General features: G+C 41.8%; 1 protein-coding gene across 2 annotated transcripts; it reads left to right on the forward strand.

Moving 5' to 3' along the window:
* Nucleotides 1–9: 9 nt before the first annotated feature.
* On the forward strand, nt 10–18,740 carry stk40 (serine/threonine kinase 40). Of its 2 annotated transcripts, XM_080896262.1 has the most exons (12): nt 10–221; nt 1,915–2,099; nt 3,372–3,498; nt 3,929–4,014; nt 5,006–5,149; nt 6,378–6,602; nt 6,940–6,992; nt 9,990–10,105; nt 12,766–12,910; nt 13,180–13,299; nt 13,472–13,550; nt 14,245–18,740. In XM_080896262.1, exons 2-12 carry the CDS (start codon nt 2,094–2,096, stop codon nt 14,461–14,463), a joined length of 1,320 nt encoding a protein of 439 aa, XP_080752388.1. In that variant the 5' UTR covers nt 10–221; nt 1,915–2,093; the 3' UTR covers nt 14,464–18,740. The 2 variants fall into 2 exon arrangements, with proteins under 2 accessions (XP_080752388.1, XP_080752389.1); XM_080896263.1 differs by lacking the exon at nt 1,915–2,099.
* The last annotated feature ends 656 nt before the right edge of the window (nt 18,741–19,396 follow it).

Raw genomic sequence — 19,396 nt, forward strand, 5'->3', positions numbered from 1 at the left:
TCAGGTGGCGCTGTCGCTGTGGAAAGATGCGATCAGCGAAGAGCGGAGGCTTTTCCTTAATTGCTCATTTCGGTAATAGAGGCTAAAAAAGCCGAAAGCAAACCTCTGTGGTGTCTGCTGTGTAAAACGAGAAGCGCCTCACATCTACCGCAGCGTTCACCGAAGAAATGTCCATGTTTTAAGGAGGCGACACAGATTTAACCCGGCGGTTTAGGCTCGAGGTAAGTGAGATGGTGACTACGTTGCTATCTAGCTTTTTGGCACGGCTAGCCAGCTGTAATGTTACCTACTTTGTTTAAATGGCCTGCCGCCTGCTCTGTAGCCTCGAGCTTGGCGTTAGCTCACATCGCTCGCCAGGAGCAACCATATTTAAACCTCTTGGGTACGCGAGAAGACACGTAAAGCAGCCGTATTTCAGCTAACAGCCGCTCAGTGTAGTTGTCACCGAAATACTAACTCCTTGTTGTGCTGTGTGCCCCCTTTGTGTAGTCGGTAGATCCGTATTTAGCCGAGTAAATCGATCATATTCGCTGCCGTACTAAGTTTGTATGCGTGCCTAACATTGGTTTTATGTCGCTGTCGGTAAGTGTACAATGTAAAAATAACTTGCCTTGTGGTGTTTAAGCAATTGCCGCAATCAAGCATTCATTTATTCGCGCTTTGCAGTCTGGTTTAGATGCGTGTACCTAAACGTTTGAGATCGTTCAGGTAGTTTTTGTTCAAAGAGATCTATAGAAGAGCCAGACATCAGCGTCTGGCTGCTGGAGTACTGAGCTGCCTGTAGAGTGAATTTGTCCAAGTTGCAAAGCATAACGTCAGCGCTTTACTCTACGACCCGTCTCGTTTACAGTGCTTGCTGCCAGGACTGAACGGTGTCCAGTCCAGACTTTGTGGTTGCAAAATGGCACCAAACGACGTGTGCGCGTTTGTAGTTGTTTTTGTCAGGTGATTTGCAATGTGACCTTGTGTCCACGACGTTGGTGTATGGTCAAGGGCGTTGTTTTTGCCAGAATCTAGTCGGCTGCATCTAGGAGCAGGGGCAGCGTGTGAACGGATATCAGTAGCATTGCATTTAAGCATAAGGACTGGAGATCTGACCTTGGAGTTACTTTGTCTGTAACTGGCTTTGCATCTGTGCATGTGTTATAGCATACCTTTCTGCACGGTTTTACTTTGTAATGTTTACTACCGAAGTGCCATTTTGCTTTTTCTCCATCTCTGTACTACCTTGCTATCGCAGTTCAGCTTTTCTTGCAGGCCAGACAAGTGGCTTGGAGTCTGGGTGGGTGGATCTTGAGACACCTACGTGGTTGTTTTGTTCTGATACTATTTAAGGAGCCCACATTTCTCGTGGGCACTGGCAGCGTGTCTCTCCTCCTTTTGTGTGATATGATTCAGAGGTTTTATCTGTTCTTGTCCTCCATCTGATACAGGCAGAGGCAGCCTTGCTTACTAGATCATAGGCTGTGCAGAGAGGCACAGCAGTGTCAGAAAAGGAACCGTGTGTTGTCATCACACTGAAGTAATTTAGGTCAGTGTGGATAAATTGGTTAAATTGACCTTTGCTTTCTTTGATGACTCAGGTTGGCTCCACAGTACTGCAGCTAGTTTTTAGTAAGTACATGAATAGCTTTGGGTTCATTTGTGTGTTGTATCTGCCTATGAGTCATTTTAGTGTTGTAGTTCAAGGTGCATAAGCATTTCGGCTTATTCGGTTGGAAGAGAGAGTTGCTCCATGTACTTATTTAACTCTTGCACTCATCCACAATTTAGTTTATTTTCTGGAAACGCTGGAAGCCCCGTGTACACGGTTCGTTCTGTTAGCTTCTTTGGCGGCTGCCTGAAAAATTTATTTCCTGCCCACAAGTCTCATAAATTGTAATGCCTAATTATCTGTTGCTTTGTGTCCTCTAGTGTAAGATGCTTTCTTACTACTGGCAGCATGACTTGGTGTCACTCTGGCTTGTGCCATAAATGCAGTCAGAAAACCTCAGCTCATCAGACTCAGTGGGTGATGACTAGTGGAGATGGAGACAGATGGGCGAGAGACATGATGATGACACTGTCTGCTGTCTGGGATCACAAAAAGCCTCATGGAAGTGAGAATTCATACCAGCTCTACTGACTGCCAACTGTCCTGCCTCCTCTCTGCCCAAAAAAAAAAAATTACTAACTGGCAGTGGTGCACGATTAGTTTTGAAACAGGAAGATGGGCAGGTTCATTAAAAAGAATTTTCTGGAGTTTGTCAGATGCAAGATTGAGATATTCTAAAGCTTTTTGGGTCTCCATCAAACTTTAAAAGATGTTGTATAATATAAGGTTTTTGTGTGTGGGGAATCTCTGCTGTGGCTCAAATATGCATACTACTTATCAGTGACATTTAACGTAGAGATGCGACACTCAGATATATCGCTTGTATGTGGACATTTTGTGTGAGCTTTTCTATCTCTAAGCTGCACCTGCCAGAGGCTTGTGCAGACTCTTATCGGTGTCATCGCTTAGACTTTTAAGGCTCTCTGGACGACAGCTGGGTGAATCATTCCTCTCGGTTCAGGGCACTACTTCCCTGTTATGGGAAACGGATGGGGTTTCATTACATAGGAACTCTGTATCAGTAAACAAAACATGCTGCATACCTCTTGCTCTCTGAATTCTGGGAGGCAGATCAGATCTGCTGTGTCAGTTAACGTAGTTTGTGCAATGATGTGTCACACTCTCTCTGCTTTTTCTGGCATGTGAATAAAGTTCCTATCAGGACACTTTATTTTATTTATTTTCCCCCTCTGTAGTTAGAATATATCCGTTCAGATAGTCCTGGCTGTACAACAGATTTAGAGCGGAAGGATTTTCTGAATCAAGTCCACTGCAGCAGGAAAAGCTAAAGATTAAAGTATTAATCGGAAAAGCTTCCATTTTAAACAGTATTGTGCAAGTGGCTCTAATTTATGTGAAAGTGCTAGCTGTTTAAATTGCAGATTTTGGCACATTAACATAGGCTGTTGGAGATTGAATCTGAGGTGTTACCCTTGCCACGAGCAGCTATTAGTCGGAATGGTGCTGTAATGGCCTCGCATTGACACTGAGGTGTCGGTAACTGAGTGTGGAATATTTAAAGGTGGAGGTGCTACAAAGCCTTCCCCATTGTTCTTTCTACCACAGTCTGCAGAACTATTGCTAAGTTTATAGTAGATATGTTAAACATGTATCACTAGTTTTAAAAATACAGACTTGATTATAGATGAGTAGTACATGACCTCTGTTCAATTTGCTTTGTTTTTTTGGTTTTTTTCCCCCCCAGTCAGATGCATGCACTTTCCCTTTAACCTGACGGTCTTTATCTGATGTGCTAATCAGATTTATTCCCCTGTAGAGCTCCAGTATGTCTAAGCGGCGCTCGTCGGAGAGGGGGGCTGGTGAGACATCAGGCAGAGCCAGCAAGCTGCAGAGTCCCGGGATATCCGGTAGTAATGCCAAGAGAGCTGGGCCCTTTATTCTTGGTAAGGACACTAGTAGTGTTTGCTCAGTTCTGAAAAAGGTTGAAATGTTGGCTGGATGAAATTTCACCTAGTGTGCATTGTAAATATGCTTCACATGAATACAGGAAATAGGGGGGTGTCTGTCTGTGTATGAAGGGCCTAAGACAAGAATTTGAAGAATTTTTGCAGATCGTCATGACATTGACTAGAAAGGTCTTAGTCTGTTTGAGCAACTTTATTTCCTCCCATTGAAAAAATAATTTCTTTCCTATACTATAAAATGTACATTGGACACAACTCTTCCACTCTTTGCAATACAGACTTCCAAAGAAAACATTACACTTGAGGTGTTAATGGGTAAATGCAGCCTTTAATGAGTGGCAGTGAGAGCACACACACTTCAGCATGTAGCCTTTTGGTCATGCAGCTGTTCCCTTTCGTGTCCTTGCAGGGCCTCGCCTGGGCAACTCACCAGTGCCGAGCATAGTGCAGTGTCTGGCCAGAAAAGACGGCACAGATGACTTCTATCAACTCAAAGTAAGCCTGTCTGGGTAGAAATGTTGTTGTTTTGTGGTGTTTTGAGTTTCTTTCTTACAAACATATGACTCAATTAAGATTGGGCATCTTGTTCAAAACAAAGCTACGTCACCTGTAGACACCTGAACTTTTGACCTTCCTTTTGTTGCTGTTCATTTTATTGCCCTGTTTAAGTCTAGCAGTCAGTTTACTGGGACTGTTCGATGTTTGTTAAACAAGTGGGGAGCTTTACAGTTGAGTGGAATGAGGGTTTGCGCCACCTGTAATGTCAACTTTTAAACCTCACAACCCTCCGTCATACGTATGACACAGAGCTTGTTTACTTCATTGACCTGAGTCCAGCTCGACCCTGTTTACTCCAGAACTTGGTGACTTAAGTCATTAAATGTTTTGTTTTAGGACTGAAGAGTAAGCAATTAAAGTGCGCCTTTTTTGGGGGGGCGGGAACGCTATCTGTGCCTTTAGCCCTTTTCTATTAGTACCTACTCAGATGACTCGCCATAGTTTTCCGGGTTTTCCATTAGGTAATAGTACCTCGTACCAGGGACTAAAGTAGTACCTGCTCAACCAGGGTGCCAAAGTGATCAGAGGAGGTGGAAAAAATGTGACGCTGTCACCAATTGGCTGATCAGTGGTGTCGCTCGATGAGTCATGAAAGCATCTCGTTCACGAAAATCAAAACCACCTTTTTAAACCTGGAAATCGGGGAAAAGGTTACAAAAAACATTTTGTGATCCCAGAGTCTGACGAGAAGCCACAGACCAAGCAGCAGATATATAGTTGCTTCGACGTCCATCTAGTAACGTTGGTATCGCATAGCGTCACGGGACACTTGGCTGTGTTGCTATAATGACGACCACACACATTAGGTGCTACTCGAAAGGAATGGGAAAAACCTGTCGGGTTGATCCGAGTAAATGCTAATGGAAAAGGGGCTTTTATAAACTCTTGTCTTGGGGCCTAATGTCTGCTCTGTGTGTGGTTACTGCAGATTTTGACGCTGGAGGAACGAGTAGACTCTGCCAAGGAGACACAAGAGGAGAGGCAGGGGAAGATGCTGCTGCACACCGAATACTCACTTCTTTCTCTGCTGCACAACCAAGATGGTGTGGTCCACCACCATGGCCTCTTTCAGGTAGGCTGAGACTTGAGTTGAGTTGCTTTTTGCTTTTGTCAGTGTGGAGGGATAAAATGTTTCTTAGTTAATGTTAGGAATATAAAGTTTTTTTGTTGTCTTTTTGTTTGTATGTTTTTCAGTCAATATTTGCTTTAACTGTTGTGCAAATAAGATATGCTAATGGCATCAACCTGTGTCGTCTATTTTGAACCACTTATTGATTGGTCCTTATTTGGCATCTAGTTATGGCTGAATTTGTCCTCATTGTAAAGAGGTCTAAGAATTTAAAACGCTTTATTGATTTATCTACAGTGAAGTTTGTTTGGCTGGCAAAGAAGTGTCTAATATCCAAAACTATGAAAACTTTCTGCCAAAATGTTATTTTAAACATTGCACTGGCCTAGAACCTCACAAGCTGTGCATTAGTCAGCACTAGGTCGGCAGGCATTCTATATGTGGAGAGGTTTCTATCACTTTCTATTCATTTTAGAATATGGTTTCATTATGCAAGTACAAGTAACGGCATGCACTTATCAGCTCAGTGGCAGCAGTAAGCTTGTCAGCCAGCTGTTATTCTCTTATCCAAGTGGTTTCAAAAGAGAAGTGGGAGTGCCATTAAAACTATATTTATCTGCAGTCATCTTCTGTTTACACTCACATTTATTCATAATGACCCCCACCGCCCACCTACCTTTTCACCTGTCTTCCCGTCGGCGTCCTCTTAACGTTGTTATTGTTAAATCTCTGTCTCCGTTTCCTCTTGTCTCTCTTTCACATCCTGTCTCTTTCATTCTGCCTGTGTTCTCAGAATAGCTGCATTGAGCCATGCACTCTGATTCATTTAGGCTTGTGATATTGATTGGATTATTATAGTGCATCTGTGCTGTGAGAGGCTGGGTTTAATGTACTGTTTAAGAGGTGCTGACTGAATCTTAAAAAAAAAAAAAAAAAAAAAAAGACAATCTGATACAAAAATCAATAAAGTGGTGTCTCTGCTAGGTGGTGCTGGAAGATGGAATCGCCTATGCTGGTCTATAGCACCCAGTGTTTCAGGGTAGATGTTGTCTTTATCTTGGGTACAGGCAGGCTGTTAATGGCTCCTGCGCTGCAATCTTTATTTCCAATCAATCTGTTAAATCTATTTGATCAGCTGATAGCAGAAAGCCCTTTTGTTTGCATGTGGTTTTGTTACCCCTTTTTGACTGGATATGCTGCATATTAAACGCATTACCTTTTTATTCTCCAGGATCGAGCCTATGAGATTGTGGAGGACACGGATGCTAACAAAATGCGCAAGATGAAAAAGCGTCTCTGCCTCGTGCTGGACTGCTTGTGTGCACATGACTTTAGTGACAAGACGGCAGATCTAATAAATCTCCAGCATTATGTCATAAAGGAGAAGCGCTTGAGTGAGCGGGAAGCCATTGTCATCTTCTATGATGTGGTGCGTGTGGTGGAGGCTCTTCACAAGGTAAATCTAAACGGATTGTGCTCGACTCATCGAAGAGCATTGTAAAGAATATTTCCCGTTGCACCACTCCAGTGTGTCTAAATGAAACTATGATTGTGCAATTTTCTGAGCAAACAGTTTGGATACTGCAATGTTTTGTCAACTGTTTAGAAAATACTTTTTTTTTCTCCCCCCCCCCCCCCCCCCCCCCCCTTCTATCATCATTTCTGATTACTCATTTCCCATGCTCCTGTGCCACTCCTAGAACAGATTGTTGTGATACGAATGATTCACAAAGCACAACATAACCTTTTTTTTTTTCTTTTTTTTTTTCCCCCCTACTTTTTCCTGCTTGCAGAAAAACATTGTCCACAGAGACCTCAAGCTGGGAAATATGGTGCTGAACAAGCGGTAAGATGTGCAGCTTTTATTTCAGCACGGCATGTTAGTTGGCCAGTAATTCCTCCCATTATAGTGGGTGAGTTACTTTAGTGTGCCAGGCTTCATTCTCTCAGCTCACATGTGCATTAGGTCTAAACTGGCTCCAGCAGCCTGCTTCCAGTGTATATCTGAACATCAGTACAACCAGAGGTCGTGTTCTTAGATTAAGGGCAACATCAGTATCAGGAAACGAAAGCCTCACCATTTTGTGCTTAACACTTCACCCATGTGTGTGACTTCCTATTGCTGGATTTGTATTTCTATTTTTTTTTTTTCCTTTCTTAAAAATGAGAGGCAAACTGGGCACTGGTTATGCAGCATGCAGGACCTTAGGTGCACCTCAGGTCAGATTTGCCATGCAGAATGAAAAACTACTCATCTGTAAACCATTCAACTGTTTAGAAAAGTGTATTGAGGGGTAAAACTGCCCCCCCCCCACACACACACACACACACAATGGAAGTGCTATTTTTAGAGTTTAGACAATTGCAAAATGTTAAAGATGCATAAAGTTGTCTCAGAAAAAAGTTAAACATTAGGAGGACACAAAACCTCTTTAATTAAGGACTGAATGACTAAAGCTGACAGTGTTGTTCGGCCATGATCTGCAACTACTTGTACTGAGATGTCATGTACTTGGTTTATCTGCTTTATTGCACACTTTTTCATCTACTGCATCAGCACCCATAACAACCTGCAGTAGTAGTGATGAAACAATGTTTAGACCAGGGTAGGAGGGTGGTGGGGAGAGGAGCAGACGAGTGGAACACTCCGTCCCAGCTGGAGACAAAGGAGAGGCCTGCCAAAGGCCCATAGCTCAGAGCTGACTCACACCACCATGTACTGCACACACAGTCATCATTTATTTCATTATTTACACTACAATCCCTTTTCTGCATCTGTTGTCTGATCTATGCCCTTTTGTTATATCATTTTTTTAATCCATCGTCCGTCCGTCCCCCCCCTCCCCATTTTAGGTTAATATTTTTATTTATATCTGTAGGTTGTCTTTTCTTTTTTTCCTCTTTGCAGTAGAGTCACCACTTGTATTTACAAACAATAGACTTCATAGCATACAAGTGCATCATACTTGTTGGTTGGCATGTTTCCTCATGACCCCACCCTGAGTACGTATGACTGTAATGTCAGTGTGCAATTTCAGTGCCAGCTGTTAACAGTATATTATGAATCCGTATTCAGGGTCACTATATTTAGATCTATAGGAATTCCTAATTTTAGATTCCATAGGCGTATGTGGATATGAACTACATAAATGTGTCTTTTTAAATTCTGTAAAAGCTGACAAACTCCTACTATAATCGATATAATAAAATGAAAATACAGTTGTATTAGACATGTAGTGGCTTTTGCATTGAAAACATTTTGTTACACAAAAACCTGGAACTTGGTAAGACCATTCAAATCAGTGGTTCCCATAATCTGCAAAATGAAAGTCTCTGAACAAGTTGCCCAGCGTGTAACCTCTTCTTGTCAGCTGGTGTATTATGATCAGAACATTGTGGGGAAGGAGAAGTCATGGGAGTTATTTAGGTTTCTGGTTTCCTGACTTGCCCTGGGTCACATGACCAGGAAGCAGAGATGATGTGGTCTCTCTTGCGTCCTCAGGGACCCTTGCCTCACGAAGCAAACATGCAATTTCATTTACCCAATCTCCGGTGCAAGAATAGAAGCCTGTGTCGTGATGCACACAGACAAAAGGACAGATCTCTCTATGAAGGAAGCTTTTATGTTGAGGGTCCTTGAAGCATTGCCCTCTGTTCCTTTGGCCTATCCTTGTGCAGATCACAAGGCTGCTGTGTGGTTACAGTGACTTGAATTACAAAAGCTGTTAAAGGGTATTGATAACATAAAATTCTGAAAATCAAATTGCGACTTTTTCATAGGAAGATTGGAGGATTTTAGTCAGAGCGTTTAGCCAGAATTGTCATGGGAATAGTGAATGAAAAACGAGGCAGGGTGTGAAAGTGAGAGAGAATAGGGGAAGCTGTTGACCTTAGGCTTTTTAGAAAGCGGATGTGGGTGAAGAGCATGATCCAAAGGACCCGAGCTAGTACACGATGGCTGCTTTTGTGTGCGAGTGCCCCCCCCCCCCCCCCCCCCCCTTAGCGTGTTAGCCCTGGGAGTGATCGTGTGGGTTTGAAGTTGTTTGTGTACATATTTTAAACTTGAGCTTTATATATTCATTTAACAGCCCATCACCATGCAGGCTTAGTCATCGAAACAATTATTCTAAACCACAGGTTGACTCATGTTTGTCAAAGTGCAGCTTTGCTTTTTGCTTTTTTCCCCCCCTTCCCTCTCTGCTAAAGGAACATAGTGCACAGTCCCTCAGTTTGCTCATGGCAAATTTAACTGCACTGAATCAAAGTCTCATTGGAGAAATCCTAGTACTACCAGGGAAGCAAAGTTAATCAAACCTGTAAAAAGAGTGAGTCTCTGAAGCACCACTGTATCTGGACTGATGTTGTTCTCATAAAGGCTGTAGGCCAATAATAGCTAACACCATACCATCGGTGCTTATTTGTATTAAGTATATTAGCTTTATGCATGGTTTCAAAATTGAGATTTGGCTACAGTTTGTCTTTGATCCAAAGTGTTCTGCAGTTAAGCCCTGTTGCTCTGAGCATAAAGTTGTTGTTTTTGTTTTTTGTTTTTTTTGTTAAGATGCCAATACTGCATGTAAAAGCTTTCAACAACTTTTGCAGAGCTTGAAGCCAACTTTATCATTTGTTGTATTTTTTATTTATTTATTTAAATCAAGCCTTAGGGGCAAGACAAGTCTTTATTCCGTTAACTGAATGTGTTGTGTTAAGTCTGAACTGTGTTTTGAGCAAGATTGTTGAGAACATTAAAAAAAAAAACAACAAAAACCCCCCTATCAATGGGAATATTGTGTTCACCGTTTGATTGAAAGCATTAACAAGTTTGTTTTGCATGTCCTCACAGGACTCATCGAATCACCATCACAAACTTCTGCCTGGGAAAGCACCTGGTGAGTGAGGATGACCTTCTGAAAGACCAGAGAGGAAGTCCAGCTTACATCAGTCCGGATGTACTAAGTGGTGAGTGAGGGTTTCAGGCATGGATTGTTTTTTTTTGTTTTTTTTGTTCTTTGACCAATTGTACCAACTATCAGAAGTGAAATGGGTTTGCTTAGTGTGGGTGAAACAAGTGTGCAGGGTTTTTTGTTTGTTTTCCTTTTTTCCCTCCTCCCTCCAAATGCAGACTAGAAATGTCTGAGTAAAATTATGGAATCGTGATTCCTTCTCTGAAGCCAGATAGGAACTTTGTTTTTGTGTTGTTGGTTGTTTTTGGTTTCATAATGCTTAGCAGTCAGGTCTTGTGTTGGATTTTCCGGTTATTGAGCAACCCAGAGGTATGTTGCAATCCTGGACTGGCAAAAGCAAGAAATGGCCTTTTTGCTTTTATTTGAGTAATCGCAGTGATGTTGCATCCTACTGCTGTATGGTATGCATCTGCAAGGGGAAGCTACTTCTTTACTCTTGTTGCTCTGCTTTTTTGGCTTTTTTCCTTTTCCCCAGCTTGATGGTGCTTCTGTTAAAATTGCACACCCAAGTGCCACTATTAACGCCAATTCAAAAAGAACTTTAATTACTGATTTCCAATGCAAACTCTAGGACAGAAAACAAGAGAAGTATAATTTCAAGCGCAGTTCTTTCATGTCCAACCAGTCAAACTGTAGATAAAACCGCAGCGTGTATATCAGCATAACGTGACAGGCACACAATTAAACAGAGCTTCAGTGACTCATACAGTGATGACTCACTAGAGGGAAACTACTCCCATCTACCCTTTCCCCTCCCATCCCCTGCCTGTGTGTCACAAGCTTTAACATAATTGCCTGCTGCTGTTGCTGCCGACTCCCTGGCTCTAACAACAACACTGCCTATGGTCATGCACAGCCATGACACTCCACCCTCGCCAGCATCAGCTTCTCATTGTTGTTCTTCTGATTTAATGTCTCGTCTGGCTTTCAAAACATTTTTTTTTTTTAAGGTGCTTCTATTGGAAGTTTCTTTGAAGTACAACAGATGTGGAGTATTTGCTTATACTGTTAATCATTAAACCTCGTGATTTGATGTAGGGCTGAACGATTATGGAAAATAATCTAATTGCGATTTTTTTTTTTTTTTTTTTTTTTTTTTTGCCCCAATATTGCGATTGCGATGCAATATGCGATTATTTTTTAAGGTCTTTGTCTTCTGTATTATTAAACAAAGACAAGCAATACATCATATAGTATGGCCAATACTATATTACATTAATTTTAAACTGTTCTTTCCTGGAAGACAGACCTCTGTTATGATGACATGAGGTGATGCATGAATTGATGACTGACATTTTTATTTAACTTCTTCAATCACAACAGTATATTTGAACATACACAATAGTTTATTTTTAGCTTACAAACATCTGAGCATAAAGTGCTGACAAGGAACCCTGGTGTAAACATTAAAATGAAAGTCAGTACAATGCAGATTGCAGAAATATACATTAAAAAAAAATCAGTGGCTTTACCACACTCAGTTTTTCGACATCTGTGAACTACTAGACAGTCATTAAATTAAAAAATAATATTAAATAAATAAAACTAATAAATAAAAAATACACACATCTTACTGATCTCTGCAGTCAGTAACATTACACATAAAGTGCAAACATAATAGCAATTGTATAAACACACACACAAACACGCCTTTAAAGTTTAAAGGCGTGAAATTGGACGGTCTAGTTCTGATTAGCGTCACCGCTGTCTCGGTGGAGTTTAATAAACTCGGCCGTCTGCTTCTTGCTATCTAAAATATAACCAGACACTGGTGTAAATTCTCGACTGTCTCATACTTCTGTTTAATAAGTTTTCTGTTTGACGTTTAGTCAGCTGTGTGAAAACCAAGGAGGAACCCACCCGGGGGATTAATAAAGTTTTATTTTATCTAATCTAATAACTTTAATCTCAGCCAAACCGATTTACTCACGAACAAACAAAACACTGAAAAAAGCCCAACAATAACATTTTTAGGTTGTCTAAGTGACTTATATATTACGTTTAACCCGAGCAGCGAAACTCCGCGGTGATCTGAAAATGATGTGCCGGGAGTTGTGCCGTTCTCGGCCGCATCAGTAACCCTCGAGCTCCCGGCTAGCTGTCGAGCTGGTGGGTAGCAGACGCCTCTGAAAACGTCGAAGCACTTTTGCAAATATGGGATATCTTGAAAAACCGAGCAGATATTTGATGTTTACACAACTACTTTCTCGCCTGAAAATATGTTAAGTTTATTTTGTGACCCTGAAAGATTAGTATGAGTAATTTTAAAACTTAGTAGCGGCCGCCATTGCTGGAAACTGGAGTTTGTCTGGGCCGCGCTATGAATTCTGGGATATGGTAGTAATTTGGACAGCCTTCGGCGCGTCGCTGTGACGTAATCGGTCTACAAATGCGGCCTCAGGAGGATGCAGCCCATGAATTTGGACATGTCCAGAGTATAATCGCAGCCTTTGCGGTTAGAAAATTGCACTTGATCATGTCGCGATATTATCGCAAATGCGATATATCGTTCAGCCCTAATTTGATGGCAATTTAACTTGCTGAACAGTTGGTTCCTCCTCACAGGGCAAAAACTGACATTGCACCAATTGTCAACCTGTTTTCTGTTTGTCATGCATGCTAAATAGACCCTTATCCCCTCCTTCCTGCTTCCAGGTCGACCATATCGTGGAAAACCTAGTGACATGTGGGCGCTTGGTGTTGTTTTATTCACAATGCTGTATGGCCAGTTCCCCTTTTATGACAGCATGCCTCAAGAACTCTTCCGCAAGATCAAGGCTGCTGAGTACTCCATCCCAGAGTGAGCATTTATCTTTGTGGAGATTTAATTAAAGTGATCACATTAATATGACATTTTGCTCTGTTATTATTCTTTCATTCAAATTTGTTCTGAGATACAATCTTGCATTGTCTTTTGTTGTACTGCAGTAAAATCAAGGATTTAAATGCATTTGCTTTCAACAGCATTTTGATATTTATTTCAAACCTGACCTTGTAGAGGTTTTTGTTTTAGGTTTTTTTTGCTTTAAAGAAAAATCTTGTCCTTTTCCCTTACACCACCATTTATAGGGACGGCCGTGTGTCAGAGAACACGGTGTGCCTAATCCGAAAGCTACTGGTGCTGGACCCTCAGGAAAGGCTGACTGCAGGAGAGGTGCTGGAGTCCCTCGGTGCCATCATTGCCTCATGGTAATTGCGCCACCTGCTGGATGTTTGAGTGAATCAGATGTTTTGCATTTTGTTTGCAGAGAAACGAAAAAATTTGACTTGCACTGCTTTATTTGCACATTTCCTGGTATTGGCTATAAACCATTTGCAGACAGACAGTTCCTAACGATTAATGTGTTATGTTTAATCACAGGCAGTCAGTTTCAGCAATGAGTGGCCCTTTGCAGGTGGTTCCAGATATTGATGATCAGGTCAATCACCCAGAACAAGAGGTAAGATCTTGGAGGAAAATTACATTTAAACTTAATAATAATGGATTGGATTTATATAGTGCTTTTTAAGGCACCCAAAGCCAAAGACCATACCACTATTCATTCACTCTCACATTCACACACTGGTGGAGGCAAGCTACAGTTGTAGCCACAGCTGCCCTGGGGCAGACTGACAGAAGCGAGGCTGCCATATCGCGCCATCGGCCCCTCTGGCCAACACCAGTAGGCGGTAGGGTAAAGAGTCTTGCCCAAGGACACAACGACCAGGACAGAGAGCCCGGGGATCGAACCGGCGACCTTCCGGTTACAGATGCGATTCCCAACCCCCTGAGCCACGGTCGCCCTAGGATACACAACTCAAAGGATACATATCGTTAGCTTCATAGCATAAGTGCCTAAGTCATTGACTTAGTCAAATGACTTAGGCAATTATGCTATGAAGCTAACGATATGCAGCAGGAGCTACATACTGAAAGTGGGTCGTAACAACATTGTAGCCACAGACCATAGGGAATTTGGGTGACCCAAAAGTGATGAATCACTTCCAGTTTGGACACAGCCAAACTGAGCGTCCTTGATGCAACTATCAAAAGTTGAATATTAAATTTTAGTTACAAAAATCTCTTTACACAATGTTGACTTTTTGCTACCACACTAACTGCAGCATATTGAACTGGATGCTTTCTTTCCTCAGGCCAAGGTGATAGAAGAGTCTTCGCAGTACGAGTTTGAGAACTACATGCGGCAGCAGCTGCTGCTAGCTGAAGAGAAGAACACTATCCATGAAGCCAAGAGCTTTCTCACAAACCGTCAGTTTGGCAGCATCCCACCTGTAAGGCGTCTTGGACACGATGCTCAGCCTGTCAGCCCACTAGATGCTGCCATCTTGGCACAACGTTTTCTGCGGAAGTAATCCCTCAATGACCAATTCTGGACTCTGGCCTCCCAGGAAGTAAAGAAACCTGCAGAGTCTAGAGAGGACTGGTGTAAACCCATTCCCCTCACCCCCCTCACCCACAAAATTGAACTTGCATACAGGAGGCCTGAGCTGATGTACAGACGGCCTTGTATGTAGGTGGGGTTTTGGCAGTCTAGGTGGAACAGATAGAAAGTGGGTACCAGAACAAACTGCCAACCCAGAACTTCACTTCTCCTGTCTGAATCCTCTTGTGAAACATGGCAAGGCCTGCAGGAAGATCTGAACCAAAGGTTCCTGTCTTCAAGTCGCCCACAGTCAGATCTCACTGTGCAGCAGACGTGATTGCATAGTTTCACACGGCCCCAACACAAGGCTCTGCCTGGAGTGTTGAAGAAACTATCAACCCTGTGTTCCTCCTCTGTCGAGGATGCCCTACTGTAACACTTCCCTTCCCAACCAATTCTGGATCCCCTGAGCAATACAGGACCAGAATCATGTAGCAACCCCCTTTCTTCCTAGTGGTAATGGTATTGCCTCAAGTCGGATCACTTGATCACAGATGTCACTTCTGTATACCTCCATTCCAACCTCCTCTCCTCACTCCTTCCTCTCAGTCTGTTTTCCTGTAATGTTCCTGTCTGTAACTCTGACTTCAAATCAATCTACCTCTCTGTCTCTCTTCTGTTGGTAAACCATGCTCACTGTTCTGAGACAAGGGATTGTAACAATTGAATCTTGATGCCACCAGTGACATAGCATTAATGTTTTCTGTCAGTGATAATGCTTTGAAACCTTGTCAGTGGTTTCAAAAATTCAAATAAGCTTTTTTAAATCATAATTAAGTAGCATTTATCCCTATATTTGCATTGAAGAAAGAACTGAAGATCAAAGTATGTACAAGCATCCTTTGGTATTTACAGAATGCATTGTCTCCCGCTTTTGCTCATCCCTGTGGAAATCTATTTTTAGCATCTAGGCAGCTAGTGTGAGGTACCTGGAAGTTACAATGCCAAGAACTGAATGGGGGAAAAACTGTTGGCTCCTCCCTGCCAAGGCATATTGATAACGCTTCCACAGTGCCAGTATAGTGACGATCGGGCACTGTCTTGTTTCTATTGCCAAAAATCTTGCCTTAAAGTGCCCCTATTATCCTTTGTAGGTTTCCCTGTCCTTTTAGTCTTGCATGACTATTTCCATACATGTGAAATGTCTGAAAAGTTGGAGCCAAGTGCAGTTCAAGGGGAATTATTTGCTACTGTGGAAAATGGTGCTGATGAAATGCCTGAAACTCCTTGCTTATATTCCTCTTTCCCCCCCTCATCTGCATTACTATGTAACACACTGCCATTGTGGCAAAGGTTTGGCATGACCTCAAAGGTCGAGCAGCTGTCTCAGCTACATGCAGACGCAGCCAGCTGCCTCAGTCATTACTTCCTTGCCAGAGTCGCTCCTGCTAACTAAAATGTCACAGCTATAAGCAAAGCACAACAAAAGTTCAGTTGTTCGCTGCAAGCGTGAAAACCGCTTTCTTTGTGTACTCCAGCATCTGAAGAAATTTGAACTTTTCTTCTTAATATTCACGCAGCCATAACGGTTAGGAAGTCGTTTATGTGTTTGGTGTTGGCATGGTGCCCGGCTAACTGTACTTTCCATTTTCTTCTCTTGGGCTCTGGTCATACTAAACTGTATTTTAATGCAGCTGTTTTCCCACTAAACATGTTGTCATGTGAACATGTTTCTGTTGCCACAAAATGGACTGAGTATAAATGGTGTCACAAACACAACCCCCGTGTGTAAATGAGCTGTCACTTTAAAGCCGTTTTCTGACCCCTGCTGCTCTGTACTACAGTTTCTATAAGCGCAATGTCATCTGACCAAAATCCCCTTTACCCAAGTTAGGCATGCATGTGATGGTTGCAAATACTTTTTCCAAGCTTTCACGGAAAAGAAGCAAAAATGTGGCTAAAGCTTTGTTACCACTCAGAACAGGCATTTGTCAAGCCAACTGACCAATGAGCAGGCTTAAGGAAAGGGGGCAAAAAAGGGGTTTCAGTGTAAGTAATGTACAGTGTGAAATTTACCAACCCATCCCACACTCATGCATGTGTGCGTGTGTGTGGACCATGTAAACCTGTTCTGTGGGCGCTCCCTCTTTAAGGCCTGTAAATAAGTCTAATAGGGGCACTTTAAATTTACTTTTAGCCAAGGAAACCGGTACCCACAGGCTCATTCAGAATCAAATGGCTTCCAGGTATTTAACTTCCCTGTTTCTCTTTATAAAGACGGATTTGGGATAAGTGTTTCAGTATGAATGTGAATGTTTGACGTGTCCATGAGTGCATGTTGTCTTTTGGGCCAGGCGAAATGATGGTCTGAGGCTGTTAACTGTCTCAGACCCTTTAAGCTATCCTCCAATCATTGTGTTCTGTTATCTGGCCTGCCTCAGTGGCAGACACTGTGAAAACTAGTGCAGGCTTTGCTAAAACCGGGCTTGACTGAATGTTTTAGGGGATGACATTAATGCTTTAAGATTGGAAATGATCACATATCTGTTGCCATTCTCAGGCCTCTCTCTTGTACATGCTTGTATTATCTTATGGCGTAGGCTCCTGGCTGGTAATGAATACTATAAGTCATAGAAAAATTCAAATACAGACTCAGATTTTAAGTTTAGTTGCTGGGTTTTCTTGGCATTCTTAAGTGTTTCTTCAAACCATGGCAAAGCTACTAACCAGTGACTGTTAGGCATTTGTGCACTGCAACTTGCCTTTGCATATTGGTACCTGCTTTCTAGGCTTATTTATATTCAAACTGATTGCATGAACTTAGGCTCTTGAATACTTTCAAATCTTTACTACTTCCCCTTGTAATTTCATACTTTTATTCACTTGTGTAGACTTTCTCCCAAATGCCTCCACTGGAGCTTGCATCACAGACATTGATTATAGATGGTCCCAAAAAAATTAAGTGACATTTCAGACAGTGTCACTTAACTTTGGGTCTGTTTCATTGATTTAGACCAGTGAAGCAGACCCCACATCTTTGCTTTAAGCGTCAGCTCAAACAGTGGTTCTGCTTTAACCCTGTTATTTTGATCCTTTTCTGCCCGTTCATGAAATGGTAGCATTTCTATTTTGTTTCCATTCTTTGTATTACTAAGTCTTTCTTTCCATTTTGCCATAATGTCTGTGATCACCTTAAGCTACACTAATGAGACTGACTTTTGCATAGTTCTATTTTTTTAAAGAAAACAAAATGATACTTGCATGTTTTCCTTATTTTATAGGAGGGGTTGTTTTGTAGTGTTTTGTTTTTTCCTTTTCTTATATTTACCCCCCCAAAAAACTCCTTACACTTGCTGGTCAGTATGTAAATAATGCACCATCATGACTGCCCCAGTCATTGTATCTATTCCACCCCAATGAGATACCAGCTCTGCTTCAACACATGGGATTGATGTGTGCTTTAGCTCACGTTGGCCTTCAAGTACCACATCTGGAGGCTGAAATGTGTAAAGACAGCTGTTGGCTTTCTCCCACCTCAATGTGAATTCCATGGGTTATACAGCAGTATTGTAGTAGTAATAGCATAGGTTCAGTAGTGGCTGTGGGGGTTTTCTTAGCACCATAACTACTGCTGGATTTTTACATTGATACTGTGGAAAGTGTCTTAACACCATCTCCAGTGACACGTCTACAGTTTAGTAACTCAAGAGTTGATGTTATGTCCCCTGAATCAGTGTTTCACTTTCTAGCTAGTGGTTTTTACCACATTCAATGTGTTTTACAGAGTTGTATTGGTAGATTGCATTGTGGACTGAAAGCATGGAAATTGTGAGAGAACTCTGTGTAAAAACACGTGATTATTGCAGGATATTTGGATTTGCCAGTAAAACAAGTTGTAGATGATTGGGTTCCAAAAAAATCTCAATCTAAATTGAAAATCAACCTCCCCAACTGAAAGTAAAAAATTTTATACTTTTTTTTTTTTTTTTTTTTTTTCCCCTCAAATTTAATTTTACCCTAGTTTTAAAGTTGTCAGTATATAACTGATGTATAGCTGACTGTTTCAACTGGAAACTTGGTGTAGGATGTGTGGCGTAGTTTAAACCCAATGGGAAAATGTGTTGTAAGCTGCTTGGTTGGACATGGGCATCTAAATACAGAAAACTGCGTAATTGTACAGATGAGAACGCGTTTGTATAAAAACATATTTTTCTACTTCATCAGATCTCTACATGCATGTCAGCAATAAACTTTGATATGGAAACATCCAGCTGTCTCATTCTTTCCCACTAGGTGGAGCAGTTAAAACAAAAACAAGACTGCAGTAGGGGGATTGTATTCTAAGTAGACCCATAAAAAGACTACCTCTCCTATATATTCTACCAGATTTGGACAAAAGAAATCTATAGAAAACTTGTACAACTGTTAGACGTCTCTAGATGTGCGGTTTCAGTGCGCCACCCGTGTTATAAATGACTCCCTTTGTACTGTCTCACTCTTGCAGTGACTGTGGTTTTGGACCACACTGAGGTAGGCTTTCTCAGAAAGGAAGCCTCCTGCTGGCTCTGACAGCATTACAGTACCCTGTGGGGCTGGTCTTCCACCTCACCTCATGTCACTCAGGCCAAAAATGCTACACATGGAAAGCCTATTTTAAGCAGACCATAGACTCATTAAATGTGATACTGACAAAAGTTACTTTTTTTTTCCTTTTTTTTTTTTTTTTTGTTATGTAATGTATACTTAACCTACATTTTACAGGAATGACTTTTACAGCAGGCCGTTTGTTGTGGAGTTTACATGTGTTCTCTGGATGCTCGGGCTTCCTTCCACAGTCCAAAGACATGTACAGGACTAAGTTAATTGGCAATTATAAATTAACCACAGGTGTGAGTGAGAGTGGTTGTCTAAATATTAGTCCG

Source organism: Rhamphochromis sp. 'chilingali' (genome assembly GCF_963969265.1).
Source record: "Rhamphochromis sp. 'chilingali' genome assembly, chromosome: 11".
Classification (NCBI taxonomy): domain Eukaryota; kingdom Metazoa; phylum Chordata; class Actinopteri; order Cichliformes; family Cichlidae; genus Rhamphochromis; species Rhamphochromis sp. 'chilingali'.